General features: G+C 40.8%; 1 protein-coding gene across 1 annotated transcript in view; it reads left to right on the forward strand.

Moving 5' to 3' along the window:
• LOC311502643 (unconventional myosin-XVIIIa-like) overlaps positions 1–22,075 on the forward strand; it is a 55,751-nt gene that overhangs the window by 28,042 nt on the left and 5,634 nt on the right. The window contains exons 15-38 of the mRNA XM_084564968.1: positions 100–259; positions 364–550; positions 1,242–1,467; positions 1,645–1,754; positions 2,872–2,937; positions 4,154–4,282; positions 8,437–8,580; positions 8,775–8,864; positions 8,993–9,112; positions 9,228–9,342; positions 10,569–10,696; positions 10,837–10,991; positions 11,875–11,998; positions 12,132–12,332; positions 12,708–12,818; positions 13,334–13,438; positions 13,622–13,768; positions 13,958–14,071; positions 15,018–15,134; positions 15,570–15,653; positions 19,393–19,530; positions 20,219–20,404; positions 20,501–20,640; positions 21,306–21,350. Coding sequence (XP_084421094.1) covers positions 100–259; positions 364–550; positions 1,242–1,467; positions 1,645–1,754; positions 2,872–2,937; positions 4,154–4,282; positions 8,437–8,580; positions 8,775–8,864; positions 8,993–9,112; positions 9,228–9,342; positions 10,569–10,696; positions 10,837–10,991; positions 11,875–11,998; positions 12,132–12,332; positions 12,708–12,818; positions 13,334–13,438; positions 13,622–13,768; positions 13,958–14,071; positions 15,018–15,134; positions 15,570–15,653; positions 19,393–19,530; positions 20,219–20,404; positions 20,501–20,640; positions 21,306–21,350 — 3,142 coding nt within the window. The remainder of the gene's footprint in view (positions 1–99; positions 260–363; positions 551–1,241; positions 1,468–1,644; positions 1,755–2,871; positions 2,938–4,153; positions 4,283–8,436; positions 8,581–8,774; positions 8,865–8,992; positions 9,113–9,227; positions 9,343–10,568; positions 10,697–10,836; positions 10,992–11,874; positions 11,999–12,131; positions 12,333–12,707; positions 12,819–13,333; positions 13,439–13,621; positions 13,769–13,957; positions 14,072–15,017; positions 15,135–15,569; positions 15,654–19,392; positions 19,531–20,218; positions 20,405–20,500; positions 20,641–21,305; positions 21,351–22,075) is intronic.

Consider the following 22,075-nt stretch of genomic DNA (forward strand, 5'->3'; position numbering starts at 1 on the left):
CCTTAACCCCCACGAAGGATAGTTTATTTTTGTCATATCCCTGCTTATGCTAATATCATGAGCCTAGGATTCTAACAGTGAATCCTATTTTTACATCAGGTCACACTTTCCTGTTGAAGAGTGAAAAAGAAAATCACTTCCTGCTCGGTCACAGTCACGGGACTGAATGGGTAGAGTACGATGTCGGTGGGTGGCTGAACTACGCTAAGCAGAATCCTGCCTCTACCAATGCTGCAAGCCTCTTGAAGGACTCCCAGAAGTAAGTCTCACCAATTCAGCCGGAGTCTCATCATTGGTGACGTGGATTTGAAATATTAGTAAATTAAAAGAAAATATCATTCTGAGACCCCGTATCTGTTGCAGGAAGATCATCAGCTCGTTGTTCATGAGCCGAGCAGGGGGAGCCACTGTCTTGTCCGGTTCCATTGCAGGCTTAGAAGGTGCTTCCCAGCTGTCGTTGCGACGGGCTACCAGCATGAGGAAGACCTTCACCACAGGGGTTGCAGCTATCAAGAAGAAGTCCTTGTGCATCCAAATAAAGCTTCAAGTGGTGAGAGGAGAGGAGGGGGAAAAAAACAGCTTGTCAAACTTAATGCGTTTGTCCACTGTTAACTCTAAATGTCAAAACATCAACAGCAGTGAGCTAGATGTGTATTTGGGGACGTTAATATGGAAAGCTGTAAATTACTTTGAAATCTACTTTAGGCCTTATACCATCCACAAATTCCTTAATACAGCTTAAAAGAAAAGTGATGAGATAAAGGCCAGTGGTAGGACTGCAGCCAGAGAAAATTATATTAAGCCTGTTGTTAGAGAGACAGGCTCTGCTGCTGCTTTTGCTTCCAAAGCTATTGCATGAAAAGAGCATTGATCCCTGGAGTACTGTATGTTCAGTGAAACATTACTGGATCATTAATTTTATTTCCAAATTTGCATATTTAAACTTATACAGCATGTAGTATAGAGTTACAGTAACACATACTGTACTAAGTGTAGGCTTCAAATATTGACACGATTAAATCATTTATCATTTGTGTTCCAAGGTTGCAAAGTAAGTCTTGTATGATGAACTCTTGCATTTTATAGAATAAATCATAGATGTAATGGATACTTATGAAATAAAAATCTAAGGAATGTAGAGAATGTGGTTGTTAAGCCTTTGAATGTGTAGCTATGGGAAGATGCTGCATTAACTGTTGACTTGTTCCAGCCAGTCCCTAACCTTGCTCTGTCTTCTCCAGGATGCTCTCCTTGACATGGTGCGGAGGTCCAGGATTCATTTTGTTCACTGCATATTGCCCAAGGCAGATGCCCTCAAGGCTCTGAGTGGATCCATGTTCAAAGGAGGAGAGAGTGAGGCCCAAGGGGAGAGTGGAGATCCCAGCTTAATGCAGCTAGATGTAGCCTTGCTCCGCGCTCAGATGCGTGGATCCAAGCTGCTCGATGCTCTGCGGATCTACAGGCAAGGTGAGGTAGCTGCCTAAATCTCATACTTAGGACCAGTATAGAAATGCAATCCTTTTGCCAATGTGTGCTTGAAAAGAAAATGATGAAAATCTTTATTTTTATTCCTGGGGTCACCTCAAAATAATGATTGCACTCTACAAATATGTGTGGAGTATAATATTATCTTGACTTTCACAGGTTACCCTGATCACATGGTGTTCTCAGAGTTTCGACGACGCTTTGATGTGCTGGCACCACACCTCGGCAAGAAGCATGGGAGGAATTATATAGTGAAGGACGAGAAGAGAGTAAGTCAATCAGGGAGAGAGGGTGTAAAGAGTACGGCTCTGCCAGTGGCCAAGCTCAGTGAAGATTAATGTTGTGAAGAGGCAGCTTCATTACATCTGCCCCTGATTTGTCAGCAGCCAGCTGACAGAGAAATAAACCTTCATCAGAGCAATAGCTAATGACCTAATCAACTTAACTTCATCACTCCTGTGAAAGAACCAGAGGAGTATTGTGGCTTAGAAAGTACTTCCCTGCAATCAAAAGCCAAAACAATAACATTAAACTACATGCACTTAAAATATCATTTTTGTGACCTGAGCATTGCAGACTAGCTGCCAGGGTTTTCACAGTTAATCTGACAGAACTGGTGCTCTTCCACTTTGTTTTAAATTCATGAACCCTGATTTTAAAGCCTGGTATGAGTTTAATTCTTTAGACGTTAACTGTGAATAATCGTGTGCTGTGCACTGGTCCACTGCAAGAGAAGCCTCTAAAGTTTGTTTTTGCACAGAAATGAGAGAGAGAGAGCGTGAAAGAATGGGGTTAAGAGAGAGTATAGCTCTTTTCCCCTGTGTTGGTGTATTGGGGCTGAGTTTCTGTGGAAACACTGGCAAACAAAAGCCCCTCAGTATTTGTGCAAAACCTCTACTGGTGTAATCTAGATGTGGTCTTTCAGTCTAGAGGCTCAAGTAGAGAGAAGAGGCTGAGACAACAATACACCTACAGTATACACGACGGGCTGGTTGATGGGCAGGGAGAGGAGAGGCTCCGGGCTGGCTGATGGTGTACCTCTACATAGGATGTGTGTGTTCAAAGCTTCAATCGAGCCAAGAACACCGGGGGGTCATGATGAATAAGCCAGGAGCAGGTGGATTCTGGGGGACAAGTTGTAATTGGTTTCTGGAGGTTGTAAGGAACTTTTCCTGTGCTTACTGTCATAGTTTCAAAACAAAAATCCAGTTGGGAATGGATGTGAGAGAAGAGGGGAAACTGGATTGTACTATTAATTTAACATGACAACTTAGGGGAAATGTGGACTACTGAGCTGTTGGAGTGTCAGTAGAAGTTCCCACTGGATCCAGCTGTTCGAAGACTAAGTATGTGTGTATGTTTTTGTGCATGTGTGCCTTTACCCAGGCGGTGGAGGAGCTACTGGAGTCCTTGGATTTAGAGAAGAGCAGCTACCACATGGGTCTGAGTAGGGTGAGTAATGCTGCCACATCTCAAACAAAAACTGCTTAAAAAGTCTTGAATAAACCTTTGCAGCAAATCTCTGCCAGGCTCTCTTCTCTTTAAACTCTAGCAACAGAGCTGCAGCACACAACTCTTCTTTTTCTTTTGAATGACACTTGCTGTCTGGGGAAGTATGTCTTTCATTACACCTGTCCCTCTTTGAGGTTTGTTTGCCATCCTTTGTTGGAGAGTTGCCAAGCCTTGTCCCTTCTAGTCTTTTAGCCAGTGGGTACCCAAGAGGCATGTCTCCACCCTGAGTGACTGTGTGACCATAACTCCCTCTTTCTTTTCAGGCCATTACAGCAGATTCTCGCAACTGATGTCCCCTCTTTGTTTTTCACCCCGGCCGTATGGAAATCACAGTAAACACCGCTTAGAAACCAAGGTCTAATCCTATCAGCTGTAAAGTGGCCATCAGCCAAGAAGGAATTCAAAGAAAACAATAATGGACAACAGCGGAACCTATGATCTTCGATATGTGCTGTGCAAGGCTCTTTTAAAACACACGATAATGGTTTGGAGGCAGCTTCACATGGTGCCACACTTTGGAGTGTGAAATGGGCTCAGATGTAGACGAGCACAGTTGGCCATTCACAAAGCATTCCAGTGGCGTCTTAGCAACGCGTCTCGCTTGCATGCCAATTATGCCAACCCCAAATAACCTTAGAGCGGTGGATTCAAAAGCCATTAGTGATAGCCACATGTCTAAAAACAGCATAGCTGCATTCATTTAAAAAGGTACTGCATGCATCTGATGGAAGACAAACAGGTTCCTCAAAACCTTGGGTGGAGACAGTTTTTCTGTCATCTTTCATCCATTTTAATAGCTTGCTGCCATCATTTGTGAATATATTTGACAGTGCGTAATCCCTGTGAGGTATAGACAGGCCATGACGTGATCTGCTTTCTACTGACTGTTTACTTGTATTTTACAAGGCCCATTGTCCACAGCTTTATCTCTTAAACTCACTTGTCTGTGGATTACTCTGTTTCCTATTGATTAGACGCTTTAGTGCATTTATTTATTTTTTTAGACTCACTTCTGTTTAAATTTTGCTGGTGTTCTTCACACTAAAGCAGGGCTACCAAATCTAAAATCCTCTAGGCTAACAGGAGAATGAAATGGCTTCACAATAACTTTACCCTTTACTAATAAGTGTTTGTGTATGATTGTTTCTGGCTCTAGTTGTTCTTCAGAGCTGGCACCTTGGCTAAACTGGAGGAACAGAGGGATGAGCAGACCAAGCGCAACCTAACCCTGTTCCAGGCTGCCTGTAGAGGTTACCTGGCACGACAAGCCTTCAAGAAGAGAAAGGTAGGCAAGACATCACACTGAAATGAGCTCCGTCTAAACTAAGCTGAACACACCAGCAATATAACAAAACTGAGTATGGTATATTTATCTACAAGAAAATTCATCTATATCATCATTTAAATGAGGTCAAACTCAAACTGATTAAGGAAAAGAAGCAACTTACAATTCAAATATATGTATAAATATATGAATAAATGTGAACAAAGTATCAACATCTGTTATGTTGCACAGGCAAAGTAGGTCAAGTACGTGAAGAATGTGAGCGTCAGAGTACAGAGCTATACTTAGTGCCTGTTTGCTTTTCTGTTTGGGTAGAACTAACCAGCTTTACGGTAAATCTTCAACTAATTACACATAAGTTCTGTAGATCTGTTTCCCATAGAACCACCCTCCCTGTAATCCATTCTATTTGTTTTCCCAAGGAGATATTTGATGGTGACATGTCAATTTCTACTGCATTATATCAGTCCCTTAAATGCAGCCTTATCAGGCATGCTGCTGACTCGCATCTACTCCACCCTTATTCCATTTTTCTCCCAGCATGTGTGGGTCCATCTTTCTGGACCTCATACATGTCCTTTTTGATGTATGGAGCCCTGCAGTACTTCTCCTTCTCTGTGATTACTACTTAAGTGAATGTGCCGCTTCAGCTGGCTTGTGATGAACCAGCAGAATCAACATTACTGCTCTTCATCCACCATGACACATGGTTGGGGAGTAAAATATATTATTCACTTGTTTATGATGCCAGTAACACTATTAAATTGGCATATTTACAATAAGTTATTAATTAATATGAACTCTATGAAGCTCTCTTCATTTAATGTGTATATAATAAGAATAATGGATGTGGGTTTAAAATGAGGATCCAATGTATTTTTTTTTATTAAGTTCAAAGGGCATTACTCACACAGCAAAGCAGACTTGGACCCTTGTGCTTTACAATCTGCTAGAACGTGAAGGCAAGGAACCATTCAAAATTGCTAGGCAACAGTGCAATTACAAAACCCATTAGCAAAGAAACATTTTTTCCCCCCTCTGCCCCTTCATGCCCACCCATCTCCTGTAAACGAGTCTATAATAAAAAGATACTTTATTTTATCTTGATTAGATTGATCTTAGACTCAATTAAGGCTGGCAATGTCACATGTAACTTGCAGTTATGATTGTGATGGCAGTTAACATTCATTCTATCAAGTCAAGGTGCATAACGTTGTATAAACTGTGTATAGGTTAATGCACATTACTTTCACTCTTAGTTTCTCTCAAAAATATGTCAGTATACTTCTATTTAAAATAACTTCATTATTCCAGTGGACACAGACCACATGCACAAACCCACATATCTCAGGAATACTTAGACATGTTTGGCTGTATAAATACATGTAATATCTTACTGAGGGTTAGATGAAGAAACTGACATTACTATCAAGTCTGTATAACAATAGTTACGGACAGGAGCTATTTATCCTATAAAACAAAGGAAAAGGAAGCCAGCAAAATCTACTTCATGCCTGCTAAGAAGTACATTGCTAAATAAGTTAAGCTAATTAGTGTAAAATGTATAATATAGATATCAGTATTTCCATCAAACTCTTGGCAAGAAAGTGAAACTTATAGTCCTTCAGTTTGCTTTGAAAATTATAATCTAAGTCTGGTATTCCACTCCTTCGCAAATCATACTCCCAAGCGACATCACTGACGCGATATTTGGATCAAAAAGTCGAAACTCTTATGCTTTAAACATACAATACACAGTACTGTACACTCATTGAAATAGTCCTGTCATGGAATTGCAACTCGTAGTCTCTCCAAAAATTGATTATCTCCACCTTTATCTCTCTCTGTCTATGGGTAATAATATAGATGTATAACTAAACATTATGAAGTCAGCCATATAAAATGAGATGTGAAAATATATATCAGTGCCATAACTGATCTGCTTCCCATTTCTACCCCTTTTGTCATACTATAGTGCTCAAGCAATGGCAGTATGCAGGATTCCTTACAATTCAGCTGTCTTCTTCCGAAAGTGATCTGAAAATCACTTTTCCCACTGATATCCATTCAGTTTATATATATATTTATTCGATTAGTCAATAATATAGTTGGGGAATACTGTAGATGAGGGCTGTGGTGCATTATTTAGTGATTTCCATCTCCCACTCTCTCCACAGTGCAGATTTACAAGATATATTGCTCTTGAATTTGGGAATAATCATTCTATAATAACATCCACTTGCACACTTGCTGTTACCCTCATATTCCTCTGTGGAAATTGATTGGGTCCCATTGCCTTTTGCGCTGAGTGAAGTATACAGTCTTAGCAGGTACTGTAGACGGTAATTTGCCTCTGGAACAGTGCGAATGAGTTCTGGTGAAGCCTTTCAGACACTTGCTGCTTGATGTATATGGATGTGACAGGAAGTCACAAAGTTCCCTTGATTGATATTCCCTGGCATGTTAACCTTGTGAAGCTGTGCCAAGCCCATGTGACATTAAATGACAAAACCACAGTTTTTCTTGTTTTTTTTTTTCTTTCTCTTTTATCCGTCTCCTCAAGGGGACAAGCTGACATTTTAAAAGTCTGTTATTTTGCCTCAGCAGGCACTTACCGTATTGGGAGTTCTGTCCTTCAGGTACCCTACAACTGTTTTTATTTTTTTTTAGTATTTGCATTGAATTGGTCTTATGCATCAGCAGCATGCATAAGCTAGCTTCAGCCTAGTAATACTGCAGCTATTCATTTGAAAATGTCCCCCTCATCTCAACGGCTCACTGAAAGATATACCTTTATCAGGGGCGGGATTCTACAGGATATCTCATTTATTTGAAACCTGCAGTCCCATGGTGCTGAATCAAAGACACAGAGCTATGCCACAGTAAAGGGCTTCAATATATTGCACTGGTATAGGATACATTTCTGTGTATGGTGCTCCTTCTCAATTTCTAAGACAACGGACAGTAACTATATTGAAAATATATTTATATTTCAGGATTTGATTGTAATTTGATAGTATAGCAAACAAAATGTATATTTAAATAGTACATACATGTAATTGGACATACCGTCCTTTAGCAAGATATTTAACCACACTGAACAAATGCACAAAAACTCAACGCTTCAGAAGGGGGATCAAAGTGACATCAGGCAGTCCTTAAGTCATACAGCATTGCTCACTTACATGTTTGCTGACATGAATGTACATATATTCACATACATTCTACGCTATACACATGTAGAATATTGTGGAAAAGAATTAAAAAAACATGTTTCTGAATCTTGCCTCAAAATTGTAATTCACGTCACACTGTCTTACAGTTGTCACACCTTCTTAATGTGATATGAATACCAAAATGTTTATCCATGGGGCTCATGAAGTATAATCCTTTGTTTGTTCCCTATTCATTTTAGACTAAATATGACAAGTGAGACCTGTTTAAATCTTCTATCAGAGATTTGCTGCATTTTGCTCCATATTACGGCTTTCGCTGCGTGACAAATCCTAATTGGTCATAGAGAGTACCTTCAGGGCAAAACGTACCTGATGCTGAGAATTGTGTTACTCTAATTGGGTTTGCCCATAATCTGCTGCTGCTTGAGAGCCTCATGCATAAGCAGCATGGAAATCGTGTAATACTTGGAATTAGCTGCCAACATGTTTGATTTAATTAATCAAAAATTAGCTCCCAGCCTTGGAACACACTCTGCAGAAACTCTCTAGAGGAGGCTGGCAGGTCCTGGGATATCTACTTTCCCAAACACAGACAATATATCCCAAGAATCAAGAATGCATTGTCTTCATTAGAATTGGGGATAGCATATTAAGAGTAGATGAGTTCTGTAAAGAATTTATTCCAGTGAGTAAGCAGTTCTGGCATTGATCCACAGACATTTGGACCGTGTGGTACTTGTGCATTACACTCTGTCTGCATTCAAACTCTAGTTTTCATGCAGTGTACTGCATTAAACACCGTGGTCACACTGCTGCGGTGCAGTTATTAAAATATATGCAGTATTAATTATAAAAGTCTTAGTTTTATTAGAAGATTAACATACACAGTTGCAATTGCACTACAATCTGCATTAGTTCTGTGTTTGCACCCGCAACAAATGGATTTTGTGCTGACTATTTTCTTGTATGTGTGTTTAGATTCAGGATTTAGCAATCCGGTGCGTCCAGAAAAACATTAAGAAGAATCGTGGTGTGAAGGGCTGGCCATGGTGGAAGCTCTTCACCACAGTCCAGCCCCTCATTAAGGTCCAACTCACCGAGGAGCAGATGCAAAGCAAAGACGTGAGCAGGCCTCTCTGTTTGATAACGTCCCATCCTATAGATTTCTCTCAGTATGACAGCCTTTAATGCATTGCCTGGAACTGCAGTATGCCGCTTCCTGTCATTAATATTTGACTTTTCTTGTACTACTTAATATTTCACAGTTTTACCTGCAATATAACATGCAACTTATATAATTATATTCTGTGCTCCAGGAGGAGATACAGCAGCAGAAATTGAAGCTGGAGAGGGTGGAGAAAGAGCGAAATGAGCTGAGGCTGAACACGGATCAACTGGAGAGTAGGGTGGGTCCCTGTAGCAATGCATCCTGGGAGGATGGTGTTTGAGACTGGTGGTATTAGTTAAAGATTTGACTTTTACTTTGTGAGTTTTGCATAATAACATTTGTGTGTCTGTGCATGTTTATGTTCAGATCACAGATCTGCTGGCAGAGCTGGCTGATGAGAGAAGCACCAGCGAGTCAGCATCCCAGTTGCTTGAGACTGAGACTTCAGAGAGACTCCGCCTGGAGAAGGACATGAAGGATCTACAGGCACTGATATATATAAAAATATATATACATATGAAACCCATCTGTAACATTAGAGAGTTTAAAAAATCCAGTCTATTATGACTTATCTTTAGTAGTGCTTTTTTGTTCATTTCAGGTTAAATTTGATGCCATGAAGAAACAATTAGAATCACAGGAGATGGAGGTGATGGAAGCACGGCTCATGAAAACATCAGAGCTCAATGGGGAGATGGATGATGAGGACGATGCTGGTTAGTTGAGCTAGAAACTGCTAGTTAACATTTGAATATGACACCATAGATACACATGCACACCCGTGTATTTAATCCAGAGCCTAAAGTTGATCATTTTGATAATGTGACTTGCAGTGACTTTTCCCTTTCTTTTTGGAACACATTCATGGTCATTAGTATTTCTGAATATCTATATTTTAAATTCCCCAATTAATCGTAGCTCATGACACTTGCAGGAGCTTGTCCAAGCCTGCCTAATGGGCATGTTAGCTCAGGTCAGAGGCATAATTTGCTGAACCGCTGATACATGTATTATGTGCGCAGTTTGAAAAATTTCCCTTGTGCTAATTGTAGCTGCAGGAATGGATGTCTTTGTTTGACTTTTTGAGCAGGAGCCATGGCAGTAAGACTTTTTGCATAATGCTGTTAAGTATATTTTCCAAGCTTGGAATTTACCACAACGGGATTAAGATGTTCGCTGCCAGGCATACAACTAATGCCTGTTGCTGGTCTCCCCCTGCTGGGAAAGAGAGCACCTGCTGAGAGCATATTGTCCGTGAGGCTTTTTTTTCTTCTTGCGTTCCCACCCCCTTCAACCCACCTCAGCAGACAAGCCATTACAGAGCATATCAGACTTCTTAGATGAATGAGAAAATAATCGTTGGGATCAGAGCCGGTGGCCCTGCAAGTTGTCATTATGCTATATATATGCTAATGAGCAGCACTGATGGAGGAGCCGGTGTTGGTATGTGAAGGAGAAATGGACAGCCTCTAAAATGATAAGGCTTGGAAATGAACCTGAACCTGAATGTCTGCCTGGCCGCTGTTATAGTTCTGATAGCCTCTGACAGCTCCAGAATTAGGGTCGGCTAAGAACTGTAGAAAGTGCCACTTAGACATGTCCTTCTCTAACTACTATTGTGGCGTGCTCTGAATTCTTACCATAGGTTTATCCAAGATTAGAGCTGAAATGCAAAGGCTGCTACGTGGCTTCCTTTCGAATTTTCTGACCTCATAAGGTCGGGATTTGATGAAAGAAGTTTTACTTCCTGAAAGATTATATTATTGCAGTCCTTGAATGTGATAACCATCACAGTCAGTACAGTGCACTCCATAATCCACAGTATCCATCATTTCTGAGCTTTTGAGCCTCTTCGTCTGTGTACCCAGCTAGGCTTGCATTAAAGGCAGGAGACACCCAAATGTCACATGGACATTTTCTAAATTCTATGGCTTTTCTCTAGGAGGTGAGTGGCGGATAAAATACAATCGAGCCATTCGTGAAATGGAGTTCACAAAAAAGAAACTCCAGCAGGAGTTCGATGACAAGCTGGAGACAGAGCAGCAGAGCAAACGACATCTTGAGAGAAAGGCAAGAATAAATTTGTAACAGTAACTTTAAAAATTCAGTTCTGTTTTACTATATGACTACCATGTATTCATTTAATTGCATAAAGGTTAAAAGAATAATAAAAATATGTATGTGTTTGTGTGTGTAAATGCATGCTGCAGCTGGCTGATTTGCAAACAGATAATGAGGATGTGCAGCGCTCTGTGCAGCAGCTGAAGAAGAAGTGTCAGAAATTGACTGCCGAGCTGCAGGACACCAAGCTTCACCTGGAGGGCCTACAGAGCCGCAACCACGATCTGGAAAAGAAACAGAGGAAGTCAGTCACCATTTACTCTCTCGCACTCCCTGTCTGTCTATCATTCTTTTTTATTTTTTTATTTTTTTCATAAACACACATGAAAAAGAGAACTTATAGCTGTTTTCTTCAGCCAGCATACACCCACTTGCAAAAGGCTGAAGTTTTCTTTAATTTGAATAGTGACTGAGATGTTCTGTAATCTGTGGAATTGCATTAGCTGAGAAAATGACTCAGACTTTAAGCACTTGAGAAGCTATCGCTGTGGCAGAATGCGATCTCTCCCCTGTGGCTAATTGAAGATGCTCTGTGGGTGAAATTATTTTCAGCTGCGCTTCAGAGAGAAAAACAGGGAATTACAACGAGCTGACAGCATGAAACACTTAGCTGTTAAGTTCACTAACCATAAGTGTTTCTGCCCGAGACAATTGAAGAAAACATTTTGCTCATTATTACTACCCGATGGTAGATTGATGGCTAATAGAAAAGGATAAAAGCAGAGGCCAAAATAGAGGTGGCTCTAAACTGATGTCGGCCTTTGTGGCAAGGATAGCCTGACATCTCCTCATCTTAAAATCTAAGGAACATATACTGTACACAAAAGCCAATAATGTAGAGAAGATTTTTCTTGTGTCAAGTGCATGGTACTGCTTTGTTAATACAGCCTTTAAAATGAACAACGTCTTTTCATTTTGATAAATTAATTGAGAGGCCTCAGCTGTATCTTACATTTATATCCTGTGTTATATTGTTGATACTGTTTTGTGTGTTTAGCTCCTAATCGCTAATTTGTGTAATGAAATGCTTTAATTCCCCATGATATTTAACTAATCAAGCCTTTGAAACTCTTTGTAAAATCAACATTTTCCTGAGTTGTGTCTGTGTGTATGTGTGTGTGTTCCAGATTTGACCTGGAGCAGAACCAGGCTCAGGCAGAGGTACAAAGAGAAAAGAGCCTAAGGGAGAAGCTGGCACGAGACAAAGACCTAATGACTGGTGAGATGTTTAACCTCCGCCAGCAGCTGCAGGTAAGCTTCTTTACGCTACACATTCCAGATGTCCTCTTTTGGGGACATCATGTCTGGTCTCTCTGCTCTCTGTGTGACATAACTGGGATGGTCCAGACGTCTGTACAGATTACTGCGTGTCTTCCCCCTGCAGGACAAGGACACCGAATTGTGTGCCATGAGTGTGAAGGTGCAGCAGCTGGAAGCAGAGCTGCAGGATCTGTCCTCTCAGGAGTCCAAAGATGAGGCCTCGCTGGCCAAGGTCAAGAAGCAGCTTCGCGACCTCGAGGCCAAGGTGAAAGATCAGGAGGAGGAGCTGGACGAGCAGGCTGGAACCATCCAAATGCTGGAACAGGTTGAGTATTTATTTCAAAAAGCTGCTTACGCTATATTACTCTGTATTAGTCTGTTTTACACACAGCAAATTTGAATTCTGTGTTTTACCCATCCGTAAGTAGTGAATACACACATGCTAAGAGCAACACTTTACTTTAGCCATGTATGTAGACGGAGGGAACAGTGCTGTTCATGCACTTCCTCCACCCAAATATTTTTATGCTACTTTTCTAACCTCTAGGACACCCCCCACCCCCACCCCCCATACACACAATTTTAACCACAAATTCCTTGAACTCCACAAAGGTTCCTTAAACTCAGATTACTTTGATCTTTTTTAAATTTCATGGCTGCTGTGCGTTATATGTCATGTGCGTCCCCGTCATGTGCTCAGGCTAAGCTGCGGCTTGAGATGGAAATGGAGAGGCAGCGGCAGACCCACTCCAAAGAGATTGAGAGTAAGGATGAAGAGGTGGAGGAGATCAGGCACTCCTGTAGTAAGAAGGTAGGCGTTGCTCATTTCTCTCTTTTTTTATTTTGTGTAATTTTTTGTTCATTCTTATTCATGGCCTACATTTACTGGACTAACAATTAACGGAGCTTGATCAAGGCAGCACTGAGAAACCTCCAATTGCGTTAATAAATCCTTGAGGTTTATTGTACTTTTTTCAAATAAACAAAGCTGCTGAATTGGTTATTTCATGTATTTGTTGAAAGAACGTATAAATAAGAATTTTACTGTATGGATTATTCACTGCAGAGACAGCCTGCAATACAAATTAGAGAACAGAAAGCAGTACTGTTCAAAAAAAAAAAAAAAAAAATGGACTTTCACATCATTTATTTTATTTGATGGCTTTAAAGGCTAGCAGACCTGCTCAGGGGGGATCCATTTGTCTTTGATGTGTGAGAGCAGCCATGTCTAACAGGGTGGATGATGTTGATGATGATGTCTTATGTCTGGCTTTATCACTGATCATCTGTTTGTGCATCTTGGCACAATGTTTATGTGTCCTACAGCTGAAACAGATGGAGGTGCAGCTGGAGGAGGAGTATGAGGACAAGCAAAAAGTTTTGCGCGAGAAACGAGAGCTGGAGTCCAAACTGCTGAATGCTCAGGACCAGGTACTTTCATCACTCTGCCTCTGGTCTCTGTCAGTGCAGTTAAGTGCATGCGATTTAGTGTGGGCCACTTCTTTTGATTGGAAAGAAAATGCTTTTGAGTCTGGAGAGGTGCTGTGGGTTTTGAAGGAGGACGGAAAGTCATGTGTAACAACACTGGCTGTAAAGAAGTGGTTTGTCATTCAGGTGAGCCAGAGGGATGTGGAGACAGAGAAGAGGCTGAAGAAAGACTTGAAGCGAACCAAAGTCCTTCTGGCTGATGCACAGATTATGCTGGACCACCTGAAAAGTAACGCCCCCAGCAAAAGGGAGATTGCCCAGCTCAAAAATCAAGTACGTGAGTCAAATAAACATTTTTGTTTGCACCAGAAGATAATATGTGTGCAATACTAACTGATATAACAAAAAACATATTGTTTTTGATCTGAGCTTAAAAATTGTGCATAGATTCTTAATGTTGGCCCAATGATTTTTCTCCCTCCCCCCTTTCCTGATACATTTCTTTCTTCCTGTTTCTCTCAGCTGGAGGAGTCAGAGTTCACTTGTGCAGCAGCAGTGAAGGCACGGAAGGGCATGGAGATTGAAATAGAGGACTTGCATATCCAAATGGAGGATGTAGCCAAAGCTAAGATATCGGTGAGTTTTGACATCCGTTAACAATGTGTGACGAAGGGTGCAACATATAATGCAGAGTGGAATAGCAGTAATTATGTTCCAATTATTCACCTGAATGGGCCTGAATGCCAATCAGTTCTGCCTACTCCTTTAATGGAGTATGTTTTTGCGCCTTGTTTATCTGTGACTTAATCAATTGTGTTTATCACACATTTACAGGTAATGCAATATAACAAACCCCGTGTTTGTTTTACATCTTCTATATCCTTCTTTTGATGAAAAAATTGAACCAAAAACTACAACAAATAAATGAACTATTTCTAATTTAATGAAGGCATGTGCCTGTTAAATTTACTTTCTCCAAAAAGTGGCAGGGCTCTGACATTAAGATTCGTAGATCATCAACCCATGGTGGCATATTAAAATAATAAATGCCCTTTGGCATATGTCTGATTTCAACATTTTGCTCTAATGGATAAATAAGCTTTGTCGAATGTTTTTTTCCCCTCCATCTGCTCATTAATGGCTGTCTCATGAGAGTACTGCCTGCATTTCAGATTGAGGATGTTTGTGTCTCTGGGGATGACACACAGAGTGCTGTGTGCCTGTGCTTGTTAATTGCTGCATTTATGGCAAGGGAAGGTCTTGTAAATGTCTGAGATTAGAGGATGCATATTGAGGGCCTGAGTCTCCCCCCTGAACTCAATGGATGAACTCTAAATAGGACATCACCAGTATGCTGCACTGGCTGCACTTTTCCCTGTCTAAATGAGCCAATTGATTATCTCCAATTGGTCTCATCCCCCAGCCAGAACCCTGTCCAGATTGTGTTTCATTGCCATTAGATGAGATTCCAGGACTTCCACGGCCCGGCCAGCTAATGGCCACTTATCATATTCAATAGCTCATGAATAAACCCTGTCATACGATACTAAAAACTGTGTGTCCTTCTCTGGTTCTTTCTTAGCTGGAGGAGCAAGTCAGCCGTCTGCAGAGAGAGAAGAACGACTTGCAGTCCCGCATGGAGGAGGATCAGGAGGACATGAATGAGCTGATGAAGAAACACAAGGCTGCAGTTTCTCAGGTACCACATCCTGTCAAGCTTTTTAGACATCTTTTCGCATGCCATAGCAATACAGCTCTTATTAAATCTCAGGTATCTGCCTTTAGGTAGGAGACTCTGGCTTGTAGCCACAAGAAAGAACAAACAAGTGTAATTCCTTTTAAATGTAGTTAATTGCATTTTATTTTGAAATGCAGTGAGATCATACACCAACTTTTCTCCAGTACAGTGGTTCTAAGATTTGGAGGACATATTCCCCTCTAAACAGCGTGTGTTCTGAAATCAGGGAGAGGCAGTCTATTCCACTGCAAACCACATGACAAATCGTTTGACTTGGATCTTTTTCATAGATGTTTGAAACATACATGAACTCTCACACTCTTACACACTCATATGTTCACATACCCTAATTCTTTGTCTGTTGATTTTATGTGTCCGTGTGTGTGCATGTACTAGTCTGCCAGGGACTTGAGCCAGATCAGTGACCTGCAGGCCCAGCTGGAAGAAGCCACAAAGGAGAAGCAGGAAATCCAAGAAAAGGTACAAGGAAGTATTGAAAAGCCGTACAGCTGCCTGGCAGGAACCTGCCCGCTGCCTCGACACTTCTCTCTGATTAGGCCTCAGCTTTTCACAGTTGCACTGATTATTGTGACCGAAAATGCTTCGTTCCGGTGGCAGCTTTCTTCTCAAAATTGCAATGCAATTTACATGTAAATAGTAGGAGTTTAGAGTCAAGGAGAGAAATAGTACTGTCACCTCACAGAATTCAAATTTACAGGGAGGGTAACATACATAAACTCAGAGCCTGTCAAAATGGTTTGAACTAATTAGATCAAATCAAAGCTCTCATTCTAGTCATTTCCACTTCACCTAGCAGCTTGTGTGTCTGTGCTTTATCTCATTTGTGGTTGTTGTTTGCATTATTTGATTTTAAATGACCCATTCTCAGGTGGATAAATAGGTGACAATTGGGAGTAGTATAAAAACAGTGCTAAACTGATAATGGGGTTTGTTTGTTTATCGAATGGCTCATCCAATGACTCAGCTATCGCCGTGATAAAATGCGAGGATTGGACATAATGGCAAAACCTTGTTATTGTGAGATGGCTATTTTATGCGTTCATATGATTACTGCAGCTGATATTATGAACTGAAAAACCCAGAAGGTTCACCCTCACAGACAAAAAACAACCTCACGTCACAAGTCACACTTCAAATGTCATACTTTGTAAAAAAAACGGTGACCACGTGCCATTCATTGGTGTGCTTTGGCCAAGCACCGCAGTACATCTACATGAGCATTTAACACACCATGTAACTTCATTATGCATTTACTTTCACAGACAAATATAACAGAAAGAAATTATTAATGACCAAAGTCAAGTTGTGTTTCAACGTGAAAACATAATTTCTGTATAAATTCCTGTTGTCATATCTTATGAGTTCTGATGGTTAGATGATGTTGTTGTTAGAATACTGACTTTTGTTAGAATACTGCCTAACCCAGGCATCAATCAGTCTCAGGAGAGAAATACTGCAAAAATAAATGTTCCTATGTTAATCAATATTTGTATTTCTCACAATATAAATGTACCCTAAGTCTTCCAGGCATATACGGAGTGTATGCTTCGTTTATGCACAGTTTGCTGGGATTATATATTTTTAATACAACCTCTGCCCTCTTCTCTGAGGTATTTGTCTCAGTTTTAAGCAATGCCCCTAGCCATGTGCTTTTAACATGTATAAAGGCACGACGCATTTGCAAACAACGTGATGACTGATTGCTGTTTCTGCATACAAAGAACTTGTTTTGGAAAGTCCTTGCAGTTTTACCAATCCATACACGTGAGTGTGCAGACCAGAGTGAGTTTGATGACTTCGAAAGCAAGGCACGAACGTGTGACTGAGCGCACACACTCCCACGCAGAGCTGCCTGTATGTTGCAGCCAGCAAAACAGCTCTGCCCAAGTGCCACTTAGTGGTCCAAGATCCGGACACCTACGACTAAAGTAGACTGGAAGAAAACATAGTGATATTTGTTGTATTATATACACGATCAGCCACAACATTATGACCACAGACAGGTGAAGTAAATAACATTGATCATCTTCTAACAATACAATGTTCTGCTGGGAAACTTTTGGACCCGGGATTCATGTGGATGTTACTTAGACATGTAGCACCCACCTAGACCAGACCAGACACCCCCACCCTATAGCAATGACACTCCTTGATGGCAGCAGCCATCCCCAGCAGGATGCAGCCTGACACAGGCGCACACACACAAAAACTCTTTAGGAACAACTAAAAAAACATGAAGAACAGCACAAGGTGTTGACCTGGCTTCCAAATTCACTAGATCCCAAACTCATCAAGTATCTGTGGGATGATCAACTGAGGCCCCTCCCCTCCACCCATAGGACCCAAAGGCCCCCACTAACAACATTGTGTTACCAGACACCACAGGACACCCTCAGAAGGCCCATGTCCATTCTCTGATGAGTCACAACTGTTTTGGAGGCACAAGGGAGACCAACACAATATTAGGAAGGTGGTCATAATGTTATGCCTGATCAGCGTATATGCACTGTGCCATAAATAGCAAAAGGGTAGATGTGTCTGTGACTGTAAAGCGCTTTGAGTTTGAGAGTTGACTGGTTAGTATGAGCGACAATATTCTGGTAATTATCTGGCAACATTAATAGCACACATAGACAGAATGTAACATATATTCAACCAGGATTTTAAACCACTTATTTAAATGACAAACATCAAGCTGTTTGAATGGAATGGAATGGAAAATGTGTAGACAGCTTTTAACCTTGATGGGCCACACTAGAGATGGCAACATTCATTAGCCAGTGGATGAATCCTGCTGACTTTGGTAATACCCTGACCTTTTCCTCTAGAACCACTGGCAGGCCAATTTTGTAACGTCAGTGAATCCAACATATGACTTGCCAATATTTATTTTTGTTCAGACTTTGGTGATATGATATTTTACATGAGAAACATCAGTATGTTATCACTGTGAGTATGTTAGCATGCTGACCTAGAACCAGCACACATTTGAGCTACATGGTCACAGTATAAATGTCACAGAGAGCTGCAAGGGTGACTGAAGCCTGTCATTCTTGATTTCACACTGCAACATCGCACAACTGGCTCACAGATTGCAGCACAGCTTTGTACTTGAATTATACAAGTGTCAAAAACCTGGAGCTAATTAGCCTGTTTCTAAGGTGATTGGTTAAATTACTCTATACTGTGTTTGTGGTGTCAGCTAATGGTTGAGGCTCAGCATAAATATGGATTCATGTGGTGAAAAGGTTAATGCACCCGATTAGGCTGATTTTGATAGTTGTGCTTTTATCATGTTTTTCTGATTTGTTCACATGATAACCTCTAATTTGTCAGGTGTTTCATACCTATTTTCTTTGTTTATGCATTTGCATTTTTAATGGATAGACAGTGGTCAGAAAAAATAAACCATTTACCGTAAAACAGAATGTGCTTCAAATCATAGCACTCTCTGTCTCTTTCCACCCTCTGACAGCTTACCTTGTTTTTATTCTATTAAAAGCTATGTGCCAAAGCTTTGGGGCACTCAGGGCCCAGCCATCAGAATATTTTTGGCTACACTGGAGACACACAGCTGGCTGTAAGGCATTGTTAAAACCTGCCAGTGTAGGCAGTGATAGCTATCTAAATCATCTGACCTTGAAGTGGTTATCTCATCCCCAGTAGGAGGGAAATCTGGCTTCTTTAGTAATATCAAAGGAGAACTCCAAATCCTCCTTGTCTCAGATGCAAAGTCCCTCATTAGGTACCATGCTGCCTTTTGGGCCGGTTTTGTTGTGATGTATCTTTCTTCCTTTTATCAGTCATGAGAAAACGACTGAGATGGAACAAACGTGCTTTGCATGGAGCAGAAGCCCTTCTCAAAGCCTGTGAAATTACTAGGCCTGAACCACAAGCTCTTCTTTTGACCATTTGTAGTAGATTGGAGGCTTATCTAGAGCTCATTATTCAGACTGGATACACAATATTTATATTTACCAAGATGGATTAGATTTACACAAAACGGGTGAAAAAGTGAACATTAATTAAGTTTTAATCCATGCACATAACGTCAGCACTTCCCTTTAAGATTTATAGTCCAGACTTTAGAGAGGAAGCGGAAAGCAGAGGTCAAGAAGGAGGTGTGCAGCGAGCATTGCTCCCTGGGGAGTGATTCTGTGTGCTTATGTGCATGTACGTGTGTGTGCCCCTCCTCCAGCTTCATTCGCTGCAGAGCCAGTTAGAGTTCCAAGAGCAGTCCATGGTGGAGAAGTCTCTTGTGAGCCGTCAGGAGGCCAAGATCCGTGAACTGGAGACCAAGCTGGAGTATGAGCGGACGCAGATCAAACGCTTGGAGGTGAAATGATGCTGCTGGTCTCGTAAAATGTAAAAGGCATGCCTTGTGAGCTTGTAAATAGAGATCTGACATTTAATTTTCTATTTATAAAGAGGCAGATAATATAAAGCAAGGCTATGGTGTTCCTTGCATAGTGTACATTTGTTTGAGTTAAGAAAAACATCCAAGAAATACAGTATATGTTTTTAGATTTATAGCATTTTACACAGTTTTAAGGTGCTTCTGGTAATTCTAACCACATTCAGTAGATCAGTGTTGATATTTCTGATATAAATGAAATGCCACATATTTCTAGGTATTTTCAAAAAGAATCTAAATATTCAACCGCCACTGTCTGTAACGTGAAGTAGTTTTAGTTTGAAAACTGAATTCTCAGATTCAGCTGTGAAGATTATAAAGATTATCCAATGAAAGCCAATGATGGTTTACACTTTTACCTCCATGATCTGATATCATTTGCTAGTTGCATATCTTTTTAACCTGTGTTTCCTGTGCATTAGGGTTTCATATAGATCCTGAGATTCAATCCTGATGACCAATGATAAAAGCAAATAGTCTTATTATAACAATCTGGGGGCTCTTTTAAGGATTAATGCAGAATGAACGCAATAATTTATCCTAAGAGTTGTTCGCTTGTCCAGGCCGTATGACCTTAGCTTTCACCTATTTCACATCGACTGCTCCCCAGAGTCTGGTGGGTCGTCTGAAGGAGAATTTTGAAAAGATGACGGAGGAAAGAAACCAACGCATTGCTGCTGAAAACAGGGAGAAGGACCAGAATAAGCGCATTCAGAGGCAGATAAGGGACATGAAAGAAGAAATGGCTGAGCTGTCCAAGAAGGAGGCCGAGGCAAGCCGCAAGAAGCACGAGCTGGTAAGGCCTTGGGTGCTGGGTGACCTGATAGGATTCACAGGTGTTTACACTAGATGAGGTAACCTTGCCTTTTCTGTGCTGTGATCCATTCACCAGGAAATGGACATCGAGAGCTTAGAGGCGGCAAATCAGAGCTTACAAGTGGACCTTAAGCTGGCCTTCAAGAGGATAGGGGACCTTCAGGCTGCCATTGAGGATGAGATGGAGAGCGATGACAATGATGACTTAATCAACAGGTACAGTGCAGCTTTAATCTTCCCCAAAAGAAGATGCAATTGTTTTTGCTTCAGTAAATCTGTAATGTGTGCTACAACCACTGCATTGTAGAGGACTGGAGTACCACAACACTTTCCCTTGATAAGTTAAGGGAGTCATCGAATGAGAAATGTGTTATTTAATAGGCTGTCAGGCACAACAAAGATTTTTTTATTCTCCCACATCTTCCAACATCAATTTCTGACAGAGTACTCTTTTGTACTCTGAGTCGTACAACACTGTCTGTACCCCAAATACTTCTCAAATGGTTTCATTTGGCTTCTTGCTTCAGATCTTTTGTTTCAGTGCTGGTTTTCCCTGTTTGGTTACTCCTTCCTGCTTTGCAGTGGGGTTCAGGGTTATGCTTGCTCTGAGCCCACGGAAGACAAACACTGACTGCAATAAAACAGGCCTCTGAAAAGAAGACATCACACACACCGGCTCTGTTTGAGCAGACATACGTTATTCACACAGTCACTGCTTTACATCGCAATGGATAGCTATTTTATGAGTGTAAAATGTGTACAAGTGCAAACTGTTTAATTGCTGTTATCTCATTTTGTCCGCCTTTTACACTGTTGTATCTCACCTTCTCTGTTTCTCCTTTTCCTCGTTCCCTTTTTGGTGTCTTCAACACTTCTGGCAGTTTGCAAGACATGGTGACAAAATATCAGAAAAGAAAGAGCAAAACGTGAGAATGGAAAATGCATCCTTTGTTTTTTGCCGTTATGGTTGTTTTCAGGTTTCTTTCTCACCCATTTCAACCACAAGAGAGAATAATGCAGTATTCCTTGTCTGGGTAGTTTGGGTTGTTCACAATAACACTGTGAGGAGAAGTAATTTTAAACAGGATGAAAGTGTCGCCTTTGTTATACATCTCTGATAAAAGCTACGCTAACATGATGGCACTGGTGTTTCATTTTTGATTCATTTTATTCCGTGCCAAGTGTCTGGAGGTGTCTGTACACAGTCAGCCTCACTTCTTGGGGTTGCTTTTCTTCTTTTAGAGGAATAAGAAGTTATTTGAAAAATCTGATGGCATGTGGGATACTCGGCAGAATGTCAAATGAAATGTAAACCTCACATATCAACCTCCATCCTCATTTAAAGCAGTCACACTGCTTTGGAAAATATGACCCAGACGAGTCACAGCCAAGTGTAACAAACTTGTGCTAATACTGCATCATTGTCCTTTTGAATAGTTTTGCACAAAACACCATCCTAAGTTGTTGCACTAAACTTTTTTTTTTATTATTTTTGACCGTCAGTTGTTACTCTGCAGTTTCTCCAAAGCACATGCAAATGTCTCACTGAGTTAGTGTCTTGATTGCAAGACTCGCATTCTCAGCACATGAGAATGATAAATAATATATTTTTTAATTATCTAATATTATTATGTACTACAAATTTCTTTCA

This window comes from Chelon labrosus (assembly GCF_963514085.1).
Source record: "Chelon labrosus genome assembly, chromosome: 17".
NCBI classification, from domain to species: Eukaryota; Metazoa; Chordata; class Actinopteri; order Mugiliformes; family Mugilidae; genus Chelon; species Chelon labrosus.